The following is a 17,843-nucleotide window of genomic DNA, read 5'->3' as shown; positions in this document are numbered from 1 at the left end:
ACACCCACCTGAGCATCTTCAAATGTGTATCGTCCAGGTTCCTTCACGTTCTGTGTGGTTTTGTCATAACTCTTGGAATCCAAGTTAATGGCACTGGGGGCTCCAGGAGCCAGAAACTCTTGCCATATTTCCTGAACTCTTGAGGGCACTTCTTTAATAGGCCTCTTTTTCAGGTCCTCCACTGCCAGCCAGAATCTATGCAAAATGTGAGATCAGGTGTTTACTCTGACGGCCCATCATCTGAAAATCCTTGTGATATTTACGGATCATGCAGTTCATCATGATGACTCACAGCCAACTCACTTTCTCAGAGGGCTTCCAGTATCAGGGTGGTACTGACTATATTCAAAGGTATAATCTTCTTTGGAAGGAATTATGAAAAACAATCTCTTTTAAGTGTTTGTTGTTAAAAGCAGATCTGTCAGAGCCCTGTATAACATTCATTTTAGCTAAGGAAAGCAGCACTGCTAACTGTTTATTGAAAACGAAGAGGAGTTTGAAGGGAATTAAAGGTGTAGGACATGGAGCCTCCAATTGGGAGACAAAGCCATGCACTGTGTTCTTTGGATCTTCTGTCCATTTGAGCAATGGGGGCTAGTGTGGAGAGCCTTTTCTGTTCTAGCTTGTAAGAGAATTACAAAGAAGCTTCACTGAAGTTAAAAGAGGCCTGGACATAAGATCAGAAAATTCCCTGGCTGGAAAAATAAAAACAATTAACTAATGATAAGCTAATTTAATTGAGAGAGTTATGGAATGACCGAAGCAGCAAGCTTTCACATGGAATTACTTGAAAAGTTTAAATGTGTAGAGGCATCATTGCAATTCAGAAGCCACAGAAGAATATATACTGACTTACTTCTGAATATAGACTTCTGAATATAGACTATATTTATAGTATATATATACTGAAGGAACCTGGGAGTGTGTTTTGGTTGATAATAGCAAGTGGTAAAGTCTAGTGAGAAGGGGCCACATTGTATTAACTGGTTGCATTTCTTCAATATTATGCTCTAGGTTAGAGCTTGCTGGTTAGATCTCCAGAAATAATGTTTAAAAGATAAATGACTATATCATAATTTGTTAATAGAAACAAACACTCTACGTGAAAAAGTTGCTGCTAGGACTGTGTTATCCTCCGTAAACACTCTTACTGCTCTAATAGCAGATGCAGTCCAGGAAAGGCAAAGACGGCCACAGAGTCTTAACAGAGGTGATCAGCAGTACCTTCGTAACTACTAAGCTTTAACTTGACCATTAATGAATAATCAGAAATCAGTAATGAAGTGCATGAGCTAGAATTAGAATATCAACTACTACTCAGGCTAGTGATTTTTGAGTTTTCATTTCCAGATTTTGTTTTTTAATAGATATATATAACAGAGGATAATCTAACTTTGACAACACCTCAAACAGGAAACTACCACCATGACTTTTAGAAAGGAAGGCTCAAGACCATTCCCTCTTAAAACACAGATTTAGACACTGTGCACTCTAATAGGAATACTATGCAAGCCTGGGCGTGGTGGCTCACGTCTGTAATCCCAGCACTTTGGGAGGTCGAGGCGGGCAGATCATCTGAGGTTGGGCATTTGAGATCAGCCTGGCCAACATGGTGAAACCCTGTCTCTACTAATAATAGAAAAATTAGCTGGGCATGGTGGTGAACGCCTGTAATCCCAGCTACTCGGGAGGCTGAGGCACGAGAATCACTTGAACCCGGGAGGTGGAGGTTGCGGTGAGCCAAGATCATGCCACTGCACTCCAGCCTGGGCAACAAGAGCAAAACTCTGTCTCAAAAAAAAAAAAAAAAAAAAAAAAAAGGAATGCTATGCGTAATCCGAGGGAGCAGGAGTTTTGAAATTAACATATGCTCAGTCAAGTTCATTCCAGCACACTTTGAACACATCAATCAAAACAAAGTCTCTGTCCTCAAAGAATGAGTAGAGGAAAAGATAAACCATTTAAATGGCCGTAACACCAGGAAGTACATGAATGGCTCTCCAGGAAGAGAATGAACTAGATAGTCTGGGAATGGCAAGCAGGAAAGAGTCCCCCTGCTGGGGCAAGTGCTGGATTGGAAAAGGGGGATCTAGAAAAAGCTCTTCTAAATCCAGTGACATCTGAAATGGGCCTGGAAATAAGCATAAAATATAAAAGGGTTGAGAAGTTAATAACCACACCTACACCAACATGTAGGTGCAGGCACTGCTCTAAGTGATTCACATATTAACTCATTTAATTCCCACAGTAACTCTATAAAGCAAGTTCTATTATTCCCCTCATTTTAGAGAAGAGGAAACTGAGCATATGAAGATGAAGTTGCTTATTTAAGGTTGCTCACTATCCCATCTCACTATTAGTGTCATGGCTGAGGTTTGCCCCCAGAAAGTCTGCAGCAGATGACATGCCCACAAGCACTCCCTCACATGGTCTTTCTAACAGCATCGTTGCCTTTCTTAGTCTCACCATTACTGTAATTATTGTAATAGCTTAATAGCATAGAGGAGCCGGGTGCAATGGCGTGCACCTGTGGTCCCAGCTACTCAGGAGGCTGAGGTGGGAGGATCACTTGAGCCCAGGAGTTCAAGCCTGCTGTGAGCTATGACAGTGCCTCTGAACTGCAGCCTGGGTGTCAGAGAAAGATCCCATCTCTCTTAAAAAAAAAAAAAAATCCTATATCCTTTATTTCCTGGTAGCTGGAACCTAAGTAAGTATTTTTAATGTCTTTGATTCTTGATTTCCTCATCAGTAAAATGGGATGATAATGCTTATTTCACTGGGTTTCCACTGGATTAATTGGTTTCCATTGGATTAGTTGATTAAATTAATTCCATTAATCTATACTAATGATATAAATTATATAGAAGGTGCTGAAAAGTACCTGGCATATTTTTAGTCACTCAAAGATAAAAACTCATGATATTACTACATTTTCTTAGCACTTGCTCATGCTATGTGTTTTGCTCGAAAAAAAGAATGAGGGAAATACATCATAAAATTTCAAGTTTCTTCTCCCTATTAGGGAGAGCAGAGGGTGTATTTGAAGCATAAGTAGTTATTGAGAAACAGTGCTTCTTATTTTTCTCCTGTCCTAATATTCGAAAAAAAAAAAAAAGCTCAGGTGAGTGACACACTCTCACTGATAACAGGAGGGCAGCTGTTTGGTTAAGATGCACGGAGGGTTATTTTATTTTAAGTGCAATTCACAGCCCTGTTGACCACTGGACCGTTTTGTCTCCTTCAGTGTGTGACACAGATATGTCAGTGGAAGCAGAGTAGGGCTCAGATTTGGGGAGCAGTGGACAGTAGCTTGGTACTGGTTTGCAGGAAGCCAAGAATGCCACTTACATGCAATCTGACCTCCTTAGGCATACTTTCTCGGCTTAAGCTTCCTCAGTCATGCTTTTCTCATCTATAAAATGAGGCAGTATTTACACTTTATGTTGGTTTTGGTGGTTAGATGTGTGATGATCAGAAATAATGAATGCAAAATATAACATAGCATATTATAAAAGTAGTAGATATAAATATATTCTGGTGTCTTGTAGGTATTCAATAATTAATCTAATCTACATCTTTCATTTATCTACTGATCTATACTTACTATGATAGGCATATAGTAGATACTCAAGAAATATATATATGTATATATATAATATGTGCATATATATAAGATAATCTAATATTTCTTAAATATAATTACTTAGCCTAGAGTCTAGTACGGCATAGAATGATTAAGATAAGAAATGATTAAAGCTTGAACTAAGAAATTGGCAATAATTCAATTCATGCCTGAAACTGAGTATCCACATGCTCTTTTTCCAAAAGCATCTTCTCTCTTCCTGTTTTGATGGTTTATCTCCTCCCCATTGTCCAGCTCTTAGCCTAGAAGCAATTTCCCCTAGTATCCCTTTGCTGGTCTCTAACTCTGGGCTAGGCATCCCTCTGTGCTTCTCCCAACTAAACACCCAGGATTTTGTGCTGCAATTTGTTTTCTCGTCTGTATCTACTAACAGACTGTAATTTTAATGAGAGAAGGAGATGTTTTTATTTGGCTAGGCAAGGCTGGTAAGGTTTATTACTTGTTTATTTACTCATGGTGATACAAATAATACCAACATGTTTTCAAAAACTTAGAGAATGAGAGGAACATCCATCTCCCCAGCCACTAAAATGCCTCAAGTATCCTTTATCTCTGCTTTATTTTTAATGCATTCTTTTTTTTTTTCTTTTTTAGACAGAGTCTTGCTCTGTTGCCCGGGCTGGAGTGCAGTGGTGCAATCTTGGCTCACTGCAACCTCCACCTCCTGGGTTTAAGTGATTCTCATTCCTCAGCCTCCCCAGCAGCTGGCACTACAGGCATGTGCCATCATGCCCAGTTAATTTTAATTTTTATTTTTTGTAGAGATGGAGTTTGCCGTGTTGGCCAGGCTGGTCTCAAATTCCTGGCCTCAAGAGATCCACCTGCCTCAGCTCCCAAAGTGGTGGGATTACAGGCCTGAGCCCCGCGCCTAGCCTTTTAATGAATTCTTGCACTCAATCATTGACAATGTGACCTCAACATAGAAAATGTTATTAGTAGGCTCAATACAGAACTTTAGCAACTTTAGCAGCAAGATCTTGCAAAAGCCCAAGCATGAAGGATTCCCATAAACTGGAAGGAGAATAGGAAGCTGCATGCCAGCAATCCATGCTAGGCACACATAGAGAGTTACACTCCTCCAGGTTCTGCCTGTGGTCATCTTGCTTCATCCATGTGACATGTGTCAGCGTCCTACATCTTTGTGAATGGTTTGGGATTCCTGTTAAATCTCCTGAAAAGAACGTGACCATGCCTGGCACTACTTCGTTCCAATGAAAATGAATGAATGCAGAGAACTTTCAGCAAATGAATTTTGCAGGACTGCATAAGTCATGGAAAAGTAAAAATTGGGCATCAGGTTTCAAAAGAATAATGAATGAAAAGCTCATGAAAAAACAGTCTTATATAGTGGAAAGTTATCACTCCCTTCAAAGATGTTAAATAGAGCTATTAAAATCCACTCTAATGTCTTATATTTAAAAATGCAATTTTCAGATCCTCCTTATGTTAGCAAATTTTAAAAATATATAAAGACGATGTTTACAACAGATGGGCAGAACGAGTGTTGCTGTCTCATGAACAGCTCAATGCTGTGCTGCTCTCAATTGCCCTGTGGCTATTATTTAAACATGCAAAGAGAATGAGACAGCCCAGTAGTTTGGTTTCAAGTTATTTGATACAGCTGCCCAGTCTCTTCTTCTCTAACTTGCTTGAGAAGTGATACGCAAAGATAGTCGACATTGACAAATAGATGATATTTTTATTGAACTTCATAAATGTTATTGGCCAGTCTCCACTTTGCCAAACATTGCTCTTTGTACTGCATTTCTTTACAGAGTCCATTTCAAAGCCACCAAATTTGTATAGTTAAAACATCTGGAGGCACAGAGACGGCGTAAAAATAAGTTATAAGAAATTGATACGTGGGACAGCCTTTGCCTTGCTATCTTTTTCCCCTTCATTAGGTGGCAGAAATTCAGTGGGTTCATAACATCATTATGATGTTAGTGGAGGATCTATTACCTCCAGAATAACCAGATACATCACAGACAGTATTTCTCTGGCGTATAAGATCCAAGCAATGTGTCTTACCTTAAATTTTCCGAGCTGAATTCTGACTCTAGAAATTTAAGGAACTGTTCTCTCCCAACTGGGTCTTTCAATGCCTCGTCCATGCCGAAACCCCATCGTTTTACCCTCTGCTGGCTCGGTTCTTTGCTATAGAAGATAAAACAAAGGCAAACACATTCCTTTCATCAGAATTCCAATTTTTTTGTTATTACATTCTCCTTTAAAATCATGTGTGCCTCGAAGTTCCCATCTTTACCTTTTGTTTCAAAAAAATATACCTCTGATTAACGGCTCTGTGTGAAATCATCATGTACATTAGTATTAATAATAAAGTCTAACATTTATTGAGCATTATGTGCTAAGGACTTTACAAAAATGGTCTCTTTTAGTTTCTGCCAGCCACTTTATGAGATAGGCACTATTAATCTTATTATTTACAGATGAGGAAATTGAGGTATAGAGTTATCACTTGCCAATGTCAGGCAAGTAATAAGGGGCAAAGATCCAGATGTTCTGACCTCAATGCCACACTTCTTTTCTTTCTTTTTTCTGAGACGGAGTTTCGCTCTTGTCAACCAGGCTGGAGTACAACGGTGCGATCTCGGCTCACTGCAACCTCCGCCTCCCGGGCTCAAGAGAGTCTCCTGCCTCAGCCTCCCGAGTAGCTGGGATTACAGGCGCCTGCCACCATGACCCACTACTTTTTATACTTTTAGTAGAGATGGGGTTTCACCACTTGGGCCAGGCTGGTCTTGAACTCCTGATCTCAGGTGATCCACCCACCTCAGCCTCCCAAAGTGCTGGGATTACAGGTGTGAGCCACCACACCAGGCACACATTTCTTAACCACTATGCCACACAGTGCCATGCAGGTATATTGAACTGGGGAAAATGCATTGGTAATCAAAAGATCTCAATACTAGCTTATGACTCTGGTGTCAATTAAATCTGTGACCTAATCCTAGCTGAGTCACAATATTTTGGGGTTCCAGGTTTCTCATCTGTAAAATCTTTAATTTGTGGATGAAGAGTTCTGGGCATGTCCAGTGTTTAAGATTCATGGCTGGATGCAAAAGAAAGAGATAGTCCAGAAATGCAATCTAGAGAACTGCTAGAAATATGACAGAGTGCCAATGTTTTCTTTGTAAAGTGATAAGCCATGATCTTTTTATGACTCTGTTAAGACTGATGATGCAATTCTTTCCCTATATAGCTCATGAAGGAAACCAGGGAGTCCTAAGTGGTGCTTTGCTTTTCTTAGGAAGTAAGTGTCTTGCCAGTTTCTCTTACAGTGTTTATGGTAAGACCATTTTGTTTTAAAATTCAATTTATAAAGAAATACTTGTGTTGGGCTTAAGTATGCATGGCTTTAGCATTCATTTTACTTGAATACATGAGCCTTTGTGACTACGTGGGTTTTCCAGGAAGATAATAGCAATGAGCTAAATTTCAAGAACTGAAGATCCTAACTCTGAATAATTGCACCTCTAATTTTGGGTTGGTCTTTCCAGCAATGCAAATCTTAATGCAAACGTGAATGTCTAATGGTCAAAAGCCATTATCTCAAACAAGAATGTTAGATATGAGCCAATGGAGACAAAGAACAAAATTACATTCACAATTAGCCAACAATAAATTCCTTCCCATTTCACTCAGACCCTGAAATACAGCAACATATTTGTGAGAAAGACAAAATGCCACCTACCTTGCTTCAAGCTCCCAGAAAGTGGTGTCATCGGACAGCCATGGGTTAGAAGGATCAGGTGGCAAGAGAAACGGGTCGTATTCTAAATACTGTTCCGTGTAACCTAGTAGACTAGGGAGAAAAAACATTTCCACTTTCTTTAGTTTTCTGACTGGGGTTACAGCCAGTCCAAAGCAAGGAAAACAATATAAAAATGTGGGACCAAGGAATTCTTGCTCACTTAAAGAATGAAATCCAATGGCAATCTTCATGTGTCAATAACTTTCATGCAACAACTTATTGTGCTTTTTGGCAGAAAACTGTGGCTAAAGATTCCATCTCTCCTCATGCCTAAGCTATATAAATCAATATCCCTTGTTTAACATGAAGCACTGTGGAAGAGGTCAGTGTGTGAAGGGCACCGCTAAGAGTCAGTTCCGATCTTTGGTTAATCAGTCCACCCACAGCAGAACAGATTTTAGCTAACTTAGAGAAGGGCTTAAAAGGGAAATTCTGTCGAAAGTATTTACAGGAATTAAGTAAAATGGGAGCCACTGACAAGTTTTTTAAATGTATATATAAAATTTAAAAAGGGAGAAGGGAAAGAAGTTGGAGAGGCAGGAGTTGGCAATGCCCAAAAGTGAAGAATATGAATGGCATTAAGAACAGATTTAAATGAAGAAAGGGAAAATATCTAAAATTTGAGTTTCATTCATATTCTGAAGTCAGGCAGGAACAGTGTTAATTGTTACTGTTAAAGTAAGTTTATAGAGAAGCTCCAAGTTGCCAAAAGGTAATCAATAAACGGAAAGTTTCATGTCTTCCGGCAGGAGTGAAAAGGCTAGACTCTGCAGAATTATCCGCTGTATCTGATTCTTAGTTGAACAAGGACTGGACGTCTAGGCATTTAAGACAATTATAATCATTCTGTCATTTAAACTACGTCAAAAGAGTTCTTTGAAAATTTTTCTATGTGCAAAAAGGAAAACAAAATCACATTACTTATAGGATTTTAATTATCTGTCCCAACAGCTGTCTTTCATTTTTAAACACATTTAATTGTCATAAGAAATTTTGAAATTTATGTAGACACTTTGAAATACTCACCTGTCAGCGACTTTTGACATTTTTAACCGATGTCTATCTAACTGTATTTGCCAATATTTTATCTGAAAAGAGGATGAGAGAAGGAGTTACATAAGTAATGACATTTTCACAATTTTCTACTCTAAATCATGATCGACTGGGCAATTCTGAACAAGAGTATATTCTATGTCAGTACAATTTCAAAGTTGGTTAAAAAAATAAAAGCAGAGGGCTTCTAAAGAGTTGACAAAATGAAATGTTGGAATGTGAACACAACTGATATCACTTTAGAACAGCAATGAGTTTGACCATTCTGCCTACTTTAATGAAATGTAATTTTATTTTAAAATTGTAGAGATTTTGCTGGGTGCAGTGGCTCACGCCTGTAATCCTAGCACTTTGAGAGGTCGAGGTGGGCGCATCACTTGAGCCCAGGAATTCGAGACCAGCCTGGCCAACATAGTGAGACCCTGTCTGTAAAAATATATACAAAAATTAGCAAGGTGTAGTGGTGCAGGTACTATAGTCCCAGCTACTCTGGGGGCTGAGGCAGGAGGATCACTTGGGACTTTGAAGCAGAGGTTGCAGTGAGCTGAGATCACACCACTGCACTACAGTCTGGGTGACAGAGCAAGACTCTGTTTCAAAAAAATAAAAAATAAAATTGTAGAGATTTTAAACATTCATTCATGGTGAATACCTAAATCCAGAATCATACTTCCCTCCAAATTTAGAAAATTATTTATTACTATAATTTCAAAATAAATCCTATCTCCTAATACCAAGAAAGCATCAATATGTGTTTTGAGAATAATTTTTATCAGCAATTCATGACAAATGCTCACATGGAATAATCACGTACAGAAAACTTTAATTAAAAACTCCCTGAATGACTTTTCCTTCCTGATTATTATAAATCTACTAGAAAAGTATGTATTACACTCTTGATAAACTGTATTATAATAAAATATTAAGGGAAAAGAGTCAAAATGAGAATAAAGCCCCATGACTGAACCAGTCAAGAAATTTAACTATTATTTGATTTGAAATACTGGAGTTTGCTTTGAACTATTACTTGGATATTATTATAATATTACTTGGATAGTTTAGCATGACTCCATGACTGTACACCAGTGTTGATAAGAAAAAACTTCAAGAGGTAGAGAGAAATCACCACTGTGGAAAGGAAGAATAAGCACTCTTGTGAAGAAAATGTCCTATCATTGGATATGGGAAGTGTGACAATGTTCTCAACCTCTTGTCCTCTTACTCTTTAAAACAGAGCTTTGGGGTACAAAGTAACTATTGATGATGGAGTCACCTACAAATCAGCATAGGTGATTTTTACAACTGGTTAGAGGAACAAGGATTTGGGTAAATAAAGAGTGAGGGGTTTTGAAAATCATTACTATATATTGATACATTTTCAAGTAATTACAATACTTAAAATTAGAAAATTTTATTATCTTTTAACTGCAAATCTTCCATATGAAACAGGCAATCATACAAATAACCTTTAAAAATACCCACTATTAACATTTACTCTCTGGTTTTCATAGCTGTTACTCTGTAAACCTTTAACAGGTCATCTCATAGGTTGACTCACCTGTTGTTGTAACTCATCTTCTGTTGGAGGTTTAGTTTCTGGTGTGGGTGTGTGGGTAGGACTGTGACTTCTAATATCATTTTGTAAACCATAGACAGACTATATTAAAATAAAAAACATTTTAGGACAAAATATCATTTTCAGTCACAGACTTTCTAAAAAGTAACTCTAGCATAAATTCAATAAGGTCTCTCAAAGCTTATTTGATTAAGCTTCTTATCAAAATTCAAAAGACACTGCTATGATAAATATATGCATATAAAATAGAAGCACATCTCTGAAAAAAATGTAGTTAGATTATTAACTTTGACAAAATAATTGATTATATGTAGAGAACAAGGTGCATGTGATAAACTTTGAGAGCAGGCTTGGAATACCAAGTTGGAGAATGTCAACACTAAGTAATGTTTCATAAGCATTCATTTAAGAAAATAGAGAGGTGGATGCAGAATAGAATAGAATAGAAATGTAATAACCCAAAAGAAGATTTAAAAATAACTTGATATTTTACATAGAAATTAAATGGAGCACTGAGGAGACTGACAAGTCAAGAATTCTATTGCTGATTTGATTTCTGATGGTGCAATAGAAGACACCGGGGTACTCCTATTCTCTGTATCAACAGTGGGTTATTTACTTCACCACACTGGCCTTTCTATTGGGTGCCATTTGCAAACATCAGTGACCCCAGAGGCGTCATGCATCTTTGGAATTCTCAATACCCTTGTACTTTTTTATTAACTTGTCAAAAGGTGAGACCTACTACTTAGGAAGACTCTTTTTTGAGAAAGGCGCATTGCTTAGTAAGTATAAATAAAGATCTGGTGACTAAAGGGATGAAAAACTATCTGTAATTGAGTGTGAGACATCTCACGTGTCAACTCAAGGAAGAAGCCAAATTATTTTTTCTTGAAAATTATACTATTCCTTTAAAATAAAGAATTTAATGGGTGTTACTGAGCACTTTTTCTTTGGACATGAGCAAGAAGAACAAGGGCATAATAAAACTGCATGAACTCCATAAAATTAGTACCAGATAAGGTTTGCAAAGACACTTTAGATGAGGTTAGATCCAGATGCCTAATGATGCCAATTTTCAGGCCAGTCACCAAGCTTGCCAATATCTCTAAATTCAATGTATTTTTGTTCCTGATCCACTTTCACTAGGACCTTACGTCCACTTACATTACCTCTTGACTCTGTATCTGCACCTTTCGGATGCGGTTTTGCCCTTGTGTCTCCCCCTGCTCCGTCCTTTTTATTTTATTTTATTTTTTGAGACAGAGTCTCATTCTGTCATCCAGGCTGGAGTGCAGTGGCATAATCTTGGCTCACCACAGCCTCCTCCTGGGTTCAAGTGATTCTCTTGCCTCAGCCTCCACAGTAGCTGAGATTACAGGCACATGCCACCACACCTGGGTAATTTTTGCATTTTTAGTAGAGACAGGGTTTCACCATGTTGGTCAGGCTGGTCTTGAACTCCTGACCTCAGGTGACCCACCCGCCTTGGCCTCCCAAAGTGCTGGGATTACAGGCGTGAGCCACTGTGCCTGGACTCCATCCTTTTTTTTTGGTGCTCTCATCCTTTCTTTAATAGATTTTAACTTGGATTTAATCATTGGGATTATCTGTTCCCAGACTATCTTGAGTAGGCCTCTTCAATGCCCTTCTCTTGCCCTAGCACCAGACCCTTGGGAACCCAATTCCCATTACTGAAGACATCCACTTCTGTTTTCTTTTTTTATAATGCCAAACAAGAGGCAGCAAATGGCCATCCATTTCAACACAAGGATTTGCTCATATGCTTTAAATTTACCCTGAACAGGATGGAGCTGAATGGCTTAAACTAGCCCTTTTATTTCACTTATTTTTTCACTCATTCATTCATTCAACATTTATTGAACACTTACTATATACTGGATATAGTGCTAAGCATTAGGGAAATACAAATAAAATAGATGTGCTTCTTTCTGCACTGGAACTCACAACCCAGTGGAAGGGAAAGAAGTTACACAGGCAATTACACAAATAAATATATGACTAAAAATGCGATAAGTATTATGAAACAGAAAAGAATAACAAGCATAGGGCCTGGAATATAAAGTGATTTAATTTACACTGAAGGAATGGAAATGGCCCAAGCTGATACTAGTCATATTTGAACATGATTAAATAAAACAACCTTCTGAATTCTGAAATAACAGTAGAGGTTGATTTAAAAAAAAATTATGTGGTGTATATACATAATGGAACACTATTCAGTCTTTATAGAACGAGAAATTCTGTCATTTGCAATAACATGGATGAGCCTAGAGGACATGTTTAGTTAAATAACCTAGGCAGAGAGGTATTTACCATAGAATTACACTTACATGTGGAATATAAAAAAGTCGAAGTAGAGAGTAGAGTGACAGTTACCAGAGGCTGGGATAGGGGGTGGGAAAAGAAAGATCTCGGTCAATGGGTATAAAGTCAGTTAGCTAGGAGGAATAAGCCCTAGTGTTCTATTGGACAGCAAGGTGACTATTGTTAATAATAATGTATTACATATTTCAAAGTAACTAAAAGAGAGGATTTTAAATGTTCTTGCCACAAAAAAGATAAATATTTGTGGTGACGAATATGTTGATTACTCTGATTTGTTCATTCCGTGGTATATAAGTTTATTGAATATTACCTCATAAATATGTGCAATTATTATTTGTCAATTAAAATTAGGCAACAGAGAGATCACCAATTATATAATAGTTGTACCTTTCAGTATCTGCTATTTTTTCAATTGTATCACCTTATTTTTTGAAAACAAAAATAAAAAGACTCTGAGACTTGAAGTTTCCATTCTTTTTTAACTTGGTTTAATTATTTAAAGTTTTTAAGTAATAATCTACAGGTCATGTAAACACTGCTTATAAAAAATAGCTAATGGTTTAAACAGTAAGTTTTTGGGCTAAGAGAAAAAAATAAAAGACTGCTAGAAAAACACAGCAATTCGTGGTATCATGAAAGTAAAATGACCCATAATTTATCTTTTATCTCTACATTTCTATAATGATTTCAACATTTATGCATTTCCCGTAAACTCCGTAGAGGTCCCATAAGAGGCCAGGTACGGTGGCTCACGCCTGTGATCCCAGTAGTTTGGGAGGCCGAGGCGGGCATATCACAAGATCAGGAGATAGAGACCACCCTGGCCAACATGGTGAAACCCCATCTCTACTGAAAATACAAAATTAGCCGGGTATGGTGGCACATGCGTGTAGTCCCAGCTACTCAGGAGGCTGATGCAGGAGAATCACTTGAACCCGGGAGGCAGAGGTTGCAGTGAGCCAAGATCGCACCACTGCATTCCAGTCTGGTGACAGAGCAAGACTCTGTCTCAAAAACAACAACAACAACAACAACAACAACAACAAAAACCAGAGACCATGACCCAAACCATTGGGAAGTGTTGCTTAAAACATCTTCCAGGCACCTGGCTACTGGCTCTGAAGTTACTGCAGAGTTTCCATTTCTTGTCTTACATAAAATTCAACATCAGGAGGTCTCTCTTTCACCAATCTGAGCAGTGCTCATTTCCTGGGGATAGTGATAGCTTTTAACTTTGATTGTTGGCTACAATGAAAACAGCCGAGAAGAATATAATTTTATATGTGGGGATTATTTTATGGACAAAGGAGGCAAAGAGATTAATCCTATTTTGGCAGGCAAGTTATGAAAATTATTTGCAATGTAAAAGGCTTTGCATGTTTTGGAAAAAAATGTATTCAAATTGTGGTACAGGGTGGGGTGGCATAGAGCTAGAAACAGGTAGGGTTAGAGAGGAAGAGAAATAAAATCTCTTAATGCAGCAGGGGGAGAATCAAAGTAACTAATTGAGATCCATTTTCAGTTTCAATAGCAAAATCATTTATTTGCAATACTTTGGCTTGATTAACATGTTCTTTTATTCCCTATGGTGCTAAGACAAGCACTTTTTCATATACAGTGCCATCTATTTATTCATTAAATAAAATAGATTTGGCTTCCTACATAAATCATAGGTGATTTCCCTTGACATTTTAGAAGATAACTAGAAAAATTATCCTTTTTTTTTTTAAGGTGGGGGGTGGGGGTTTGCTATGGTCTGAATGTTTGTGTCTCTCCAAAATTCATATGTTGAAATCCTCAACCCCTAATGTGATGGTATTAAAAGGTAGGGACTTTGGGAGATGACTAGTTATGAGGGTGAAGCCCTTGTGAATGGGATTAGTGCCCTTATAAAGAGGCCTGAGGGAGCTCATCTGCATATTCCACGATGTGAGGACACAGTGAGAAGGCAAGGCATCATCTTTGAAGCACAGAGTGAGCTCGTGAAAGATATGAAATCTGCTGGTGCCATGTTATTGGACTTCTCAGACTCCAGAATTGTGAGCAATACATTTCTGTTGTTTATAAATTACCCAGTCTAAGATATTTTGTCACAGCAACTCAAACAGACCAAGAACCAAGTCAGAGACTGTAAAATAGAAACCACAAAGTACAAGATGCCTTTCTGTGTTTCCATGTGAAATGTAATCGCTGGGGCTTTTCTGACTGGCTGACGTGGTAATAGTTCTCTTTCTTTCAGGGTTGCTCAGTGGAACTGGAGAACAGACTCTGACCATATCTGACACAATATGGAGAAAGCCAGTACAGAGAAAGAAGCAGAGAGAAGGTGACCAGAGAGAGAGCGTGAGAGAGCTGGGTCCACTCACACCCCTGGGCCAGCTCGACCCCTGCCTGCCACAAGGTTTCAGACCATGAATCAGAAAAGTCCCCTCTTGGCCTGGTGTGGTGGCTCATGCCTGTAATCCCAGCACTTAGGGAGGCTGAGGCGAGTGGATCCCCTGAGGTCAGGAGTTTCAGACCAGTCTAGCCAACATGGTGAAACCCCATCTCTACTAAAAATACAAAATGAGCAGGGTGTGGTGGCACATGCCTGTAGTCCCAGCTACTTGGGAGGCTGAGACAGGAGAATCACTTGAACCTGAGAGGCAGAGGCTGCAGTGAGCCGAGGTTCCGCCACTACACTCCAGCCTGGGCAAGACAGAGAGACACTCCATTTCAAAAAAAAGTAAAGTCCCCTCTTTATTCATTCTCATTTAAGCAATTTTTATTGCCTGCACCTTTACTATACCCTGTACTCAACACACTTTTGTGTTGCTCTAAGATATGAGTAGTTTATTCTGTTCAGTAACACGTTAAAATGTAAATGTACACATGTTGTATATGGAGTTGAGGACACATCCATATTTTACGCAGAAACAGCTACAACCACTGGATTATTAATAGTGGGAAAACCAGACAGCTAATTATACATTTGCTGTTGTTCTTCTAGGATGTGCACATTAGCTTTTCACTGATGCTGTTAACTGTAATATTTAGTGCCATGATGTCCAAATGAAGGTGACAGAGGAAAAGGAGAACAGGATAGGAAATAGCTTACTGTTATTTTGAAATATGGGCGCTAACGTTACAGGACGGAGCCCAAAGTGTGGATTCAGTCACACACATGCAGATGCTCTTACCATTTCCCTCAGGCTTTGTGTCCTAGGACCCCTATAGCTATTGTCCTACAGAAGGATACCGCCTGTGGTGGTGAATTTTGTGTCAACTTGGCTGGCTCATAGTACTCAGATATGTGGACAAATATTACTCTGGATGTTTCTGTGATGGTGTTTATTGGATGGGATTAACATTCAAATCAACGGACTTTAAGTAAAGCAGGTTGCCCTCCATAATGTGGGTGGGCCTCACCCAATCAGCTGAAGGCCTTAATAGAACAAAGGCTGACCTCCCCTGAGCAAGAAGGGATTCTGCCTCCAGACTGCCTTTTTTGTTGTTGCTTGTTGTTTTGAAGAAGAAGGATATTTACTCTTAAAAAAAAAAGTGTTATCCCACAAAAAGATGTACAGATTTGAAAAACACTTATTTTACTGTATTAAACAAACAGAAAAACAGGCAGAGGAGGTCCAGATGACAGAATTGAAGCAGCTCTGTACAAAAATAAAGATGGTACAATTATGTGACTTCAAAGAAAATGACTTAAAAAATTCACAAACATCTTCATGTTTCTAATAATATATTAATGCGCAAAATATCAAAAATACAAAGTCTAGGTGTATTCCATGTAGGTTTATGATAAACTATTGAACTTCTATTTAATGCATTTACTTTTATAAGCCTTCTCTGTCCAGAAGTACAAACTATACAAGTACATACATGTTGGTATTTTACCATGAAAATTTTAGTTTTCATCTCAAACTAGTGATTTGTCTTTTTACCCGTGCTTATAATACATTTCACTTCCATTATAAGACATGTAATACCTTTCTAGTGATACATTTTAATCAATATATTTTTTTAAATATTGATTTTTAAATGAATCTTTTTAGTGCTATGACATGATGGCCTTAATTTAACAGCTGAAGCATGATATGGTAACTATATTGTACTGTTTAATTCGCAGCTATAGGAAAATGTTTGAGTTTTAAAATATAACCAAGATGAGGCTAGATGGTAATAAACACTAAAATACTAGAAAACAGTGAATGAATAAATAATATGTTTTTTTCATCAGGGGCTGTTCATTATTTTGCTTTTAGAAACCTGGAAGAAATTGTCTTGAGTTTCAAATGTTCTGGTAAATCTAGTCGTTTCTTAGCCTCCTCAATGTCGCTGGGAATTGCTGAAATAAGTGACTCCAAAGAAAGTTCTTTTCTGGTTTGAGGTAGGCAACAATGGCCGCATTGGGGATTTCCCCATAGAAGTCCTCTTTGAAGGTATGCGGGATAAGCCTTTCCATGGACTTCTTCGTATTCTTGTGGTAGGGGTCCATCCTATGCTCACCACCACCTAAAGGCCATCTCCACTTCCAACCCTGGCCCAACCATAATAAATGACGATGGATACATCAACTGTAAGATTAGCTACTAAGCTTGTTCGGGAAGATTAGCTGCGGGGATGCCCAGCTGCCTGGAGCCACGGCCGAAGCCCCACACCACTTGGGCCCGGCAGAAGCGGCGCAGATGCCTCATGTTACAGTCCAGTCCGCTCAGGACATGGGCTGCAGCCGGGTCGAATGTTTTGCGGAGCCGCCATCGACGCAGTGCCCGGACCCTGGACCAGAGCGGGTGGGGCGAAGGCATGGCCGTGAGCTCTGCCTGCCGCTGGGGTGCACCAGGGGCCTGGCGACAAGACAACACGCCGAGGTGGGTCCCTGATGCCAGCAACCCAGCAAAAGCTTCCCGGCGACACAAGAGCTGTGTCTTTGGATTTGAACTGCTACTCTTCCCTAGGTCTCCAGCCTGTTGGCCTCCCACATCAGAGTTTGAACTCGCCAAGCCTCAATAATCCTGTGAGCCAATGCCTTAATATAAGTCTCTGTCTTTCTCCCCCTCTCTCGCCCCCCACTCTGTTTATGGTTCGGTTTCTTTGGAGATCTCTGGCTAATACAGAATCTATTACAGTCAAAATTAATAGTATCAGACTCAAGAACATCAGGCAGACGGTTCCCCTTCAAACTTACCTAGATTAGGCTGATTTCTTTCTGGCTATGCTACATTATCATTCTTTCATAGATCCTTGAGATAACACATTTTTACCTATTTTCTTATATTGTAGTATATTCTAATTAAAAAGAAAGACTTGAAAATGGACTAACTGTAGATTCTTAACATAGCTCAAATCATCCATACAGCAAAGTCTTTGCTTCTTATATTTGATAAACATGTCAAAAATTCAACAATTAGATACAACATTCCCAAATGAAATGTGGAATGACTCTGATATTCTTC

General features: G+C 38.7%; 1 protein-coding gene and 1 pseudogene across 2 annotated transcripts in view; both read right to left on the bottom strand.

The window, feature by feature from the left end:
- Positions 1–17,843, bottom strand: part of RGS7 (regulator of G protein signaling 7) — a 576,861-nt gene that overhangs the window by 28,953 nt on the left and 530,065 nt on the right. For both annotated transcript variants that reach the window (XM_015127136.3, XM_015127147.3), the window contains exons 11-15: positions 10,030–10,128; positions 8,445–8,506; positions 7,359–7,469; positions 5,675–5,800; positions 9–195 (exon numbers count right to left, since the gene is read on the bottom strand). In XM_015127136.3, the coding sequence (XP_014982622.1) occupies positions 9–195; positions 5,675–5,800; positions 7,359–7,469; positions 8,445–8,506; positions 10,030–10,128 (585 nt within the window). The remainder of the gene's footprint in view (positions 1–8; positions 196–5,674; positions 5,801–7,358; positions 7,470–8,444; positions 8,507–10,029; positions 10,129–17,843) is intronic.
- Positions 16,624–17,154, bottom strand: LOC144338610 (riboflavin kinase pseudogene; annotated as a pseudogene).

This window comes from Macaca mulatta, chromosome 1 (genome assembly GCF_049350105.2).
Source record: "Macaca mulatta isolate MMU2019108-1 chromosome 1, T2T-MMU8v2.0, whole genome shotgun sequence".
Taxonomy (NCBI): Eukaryota; Metazoa; Chordata; class Mammalia; order Primates; family Cercopithecidae; genus Macaca; species Macaca mulatta.
The sequence above is the reverse complement of the archived record's forward strand: the minus strand, read 5'-3'. Positions and strand labels throughout refer to the sequence as shown.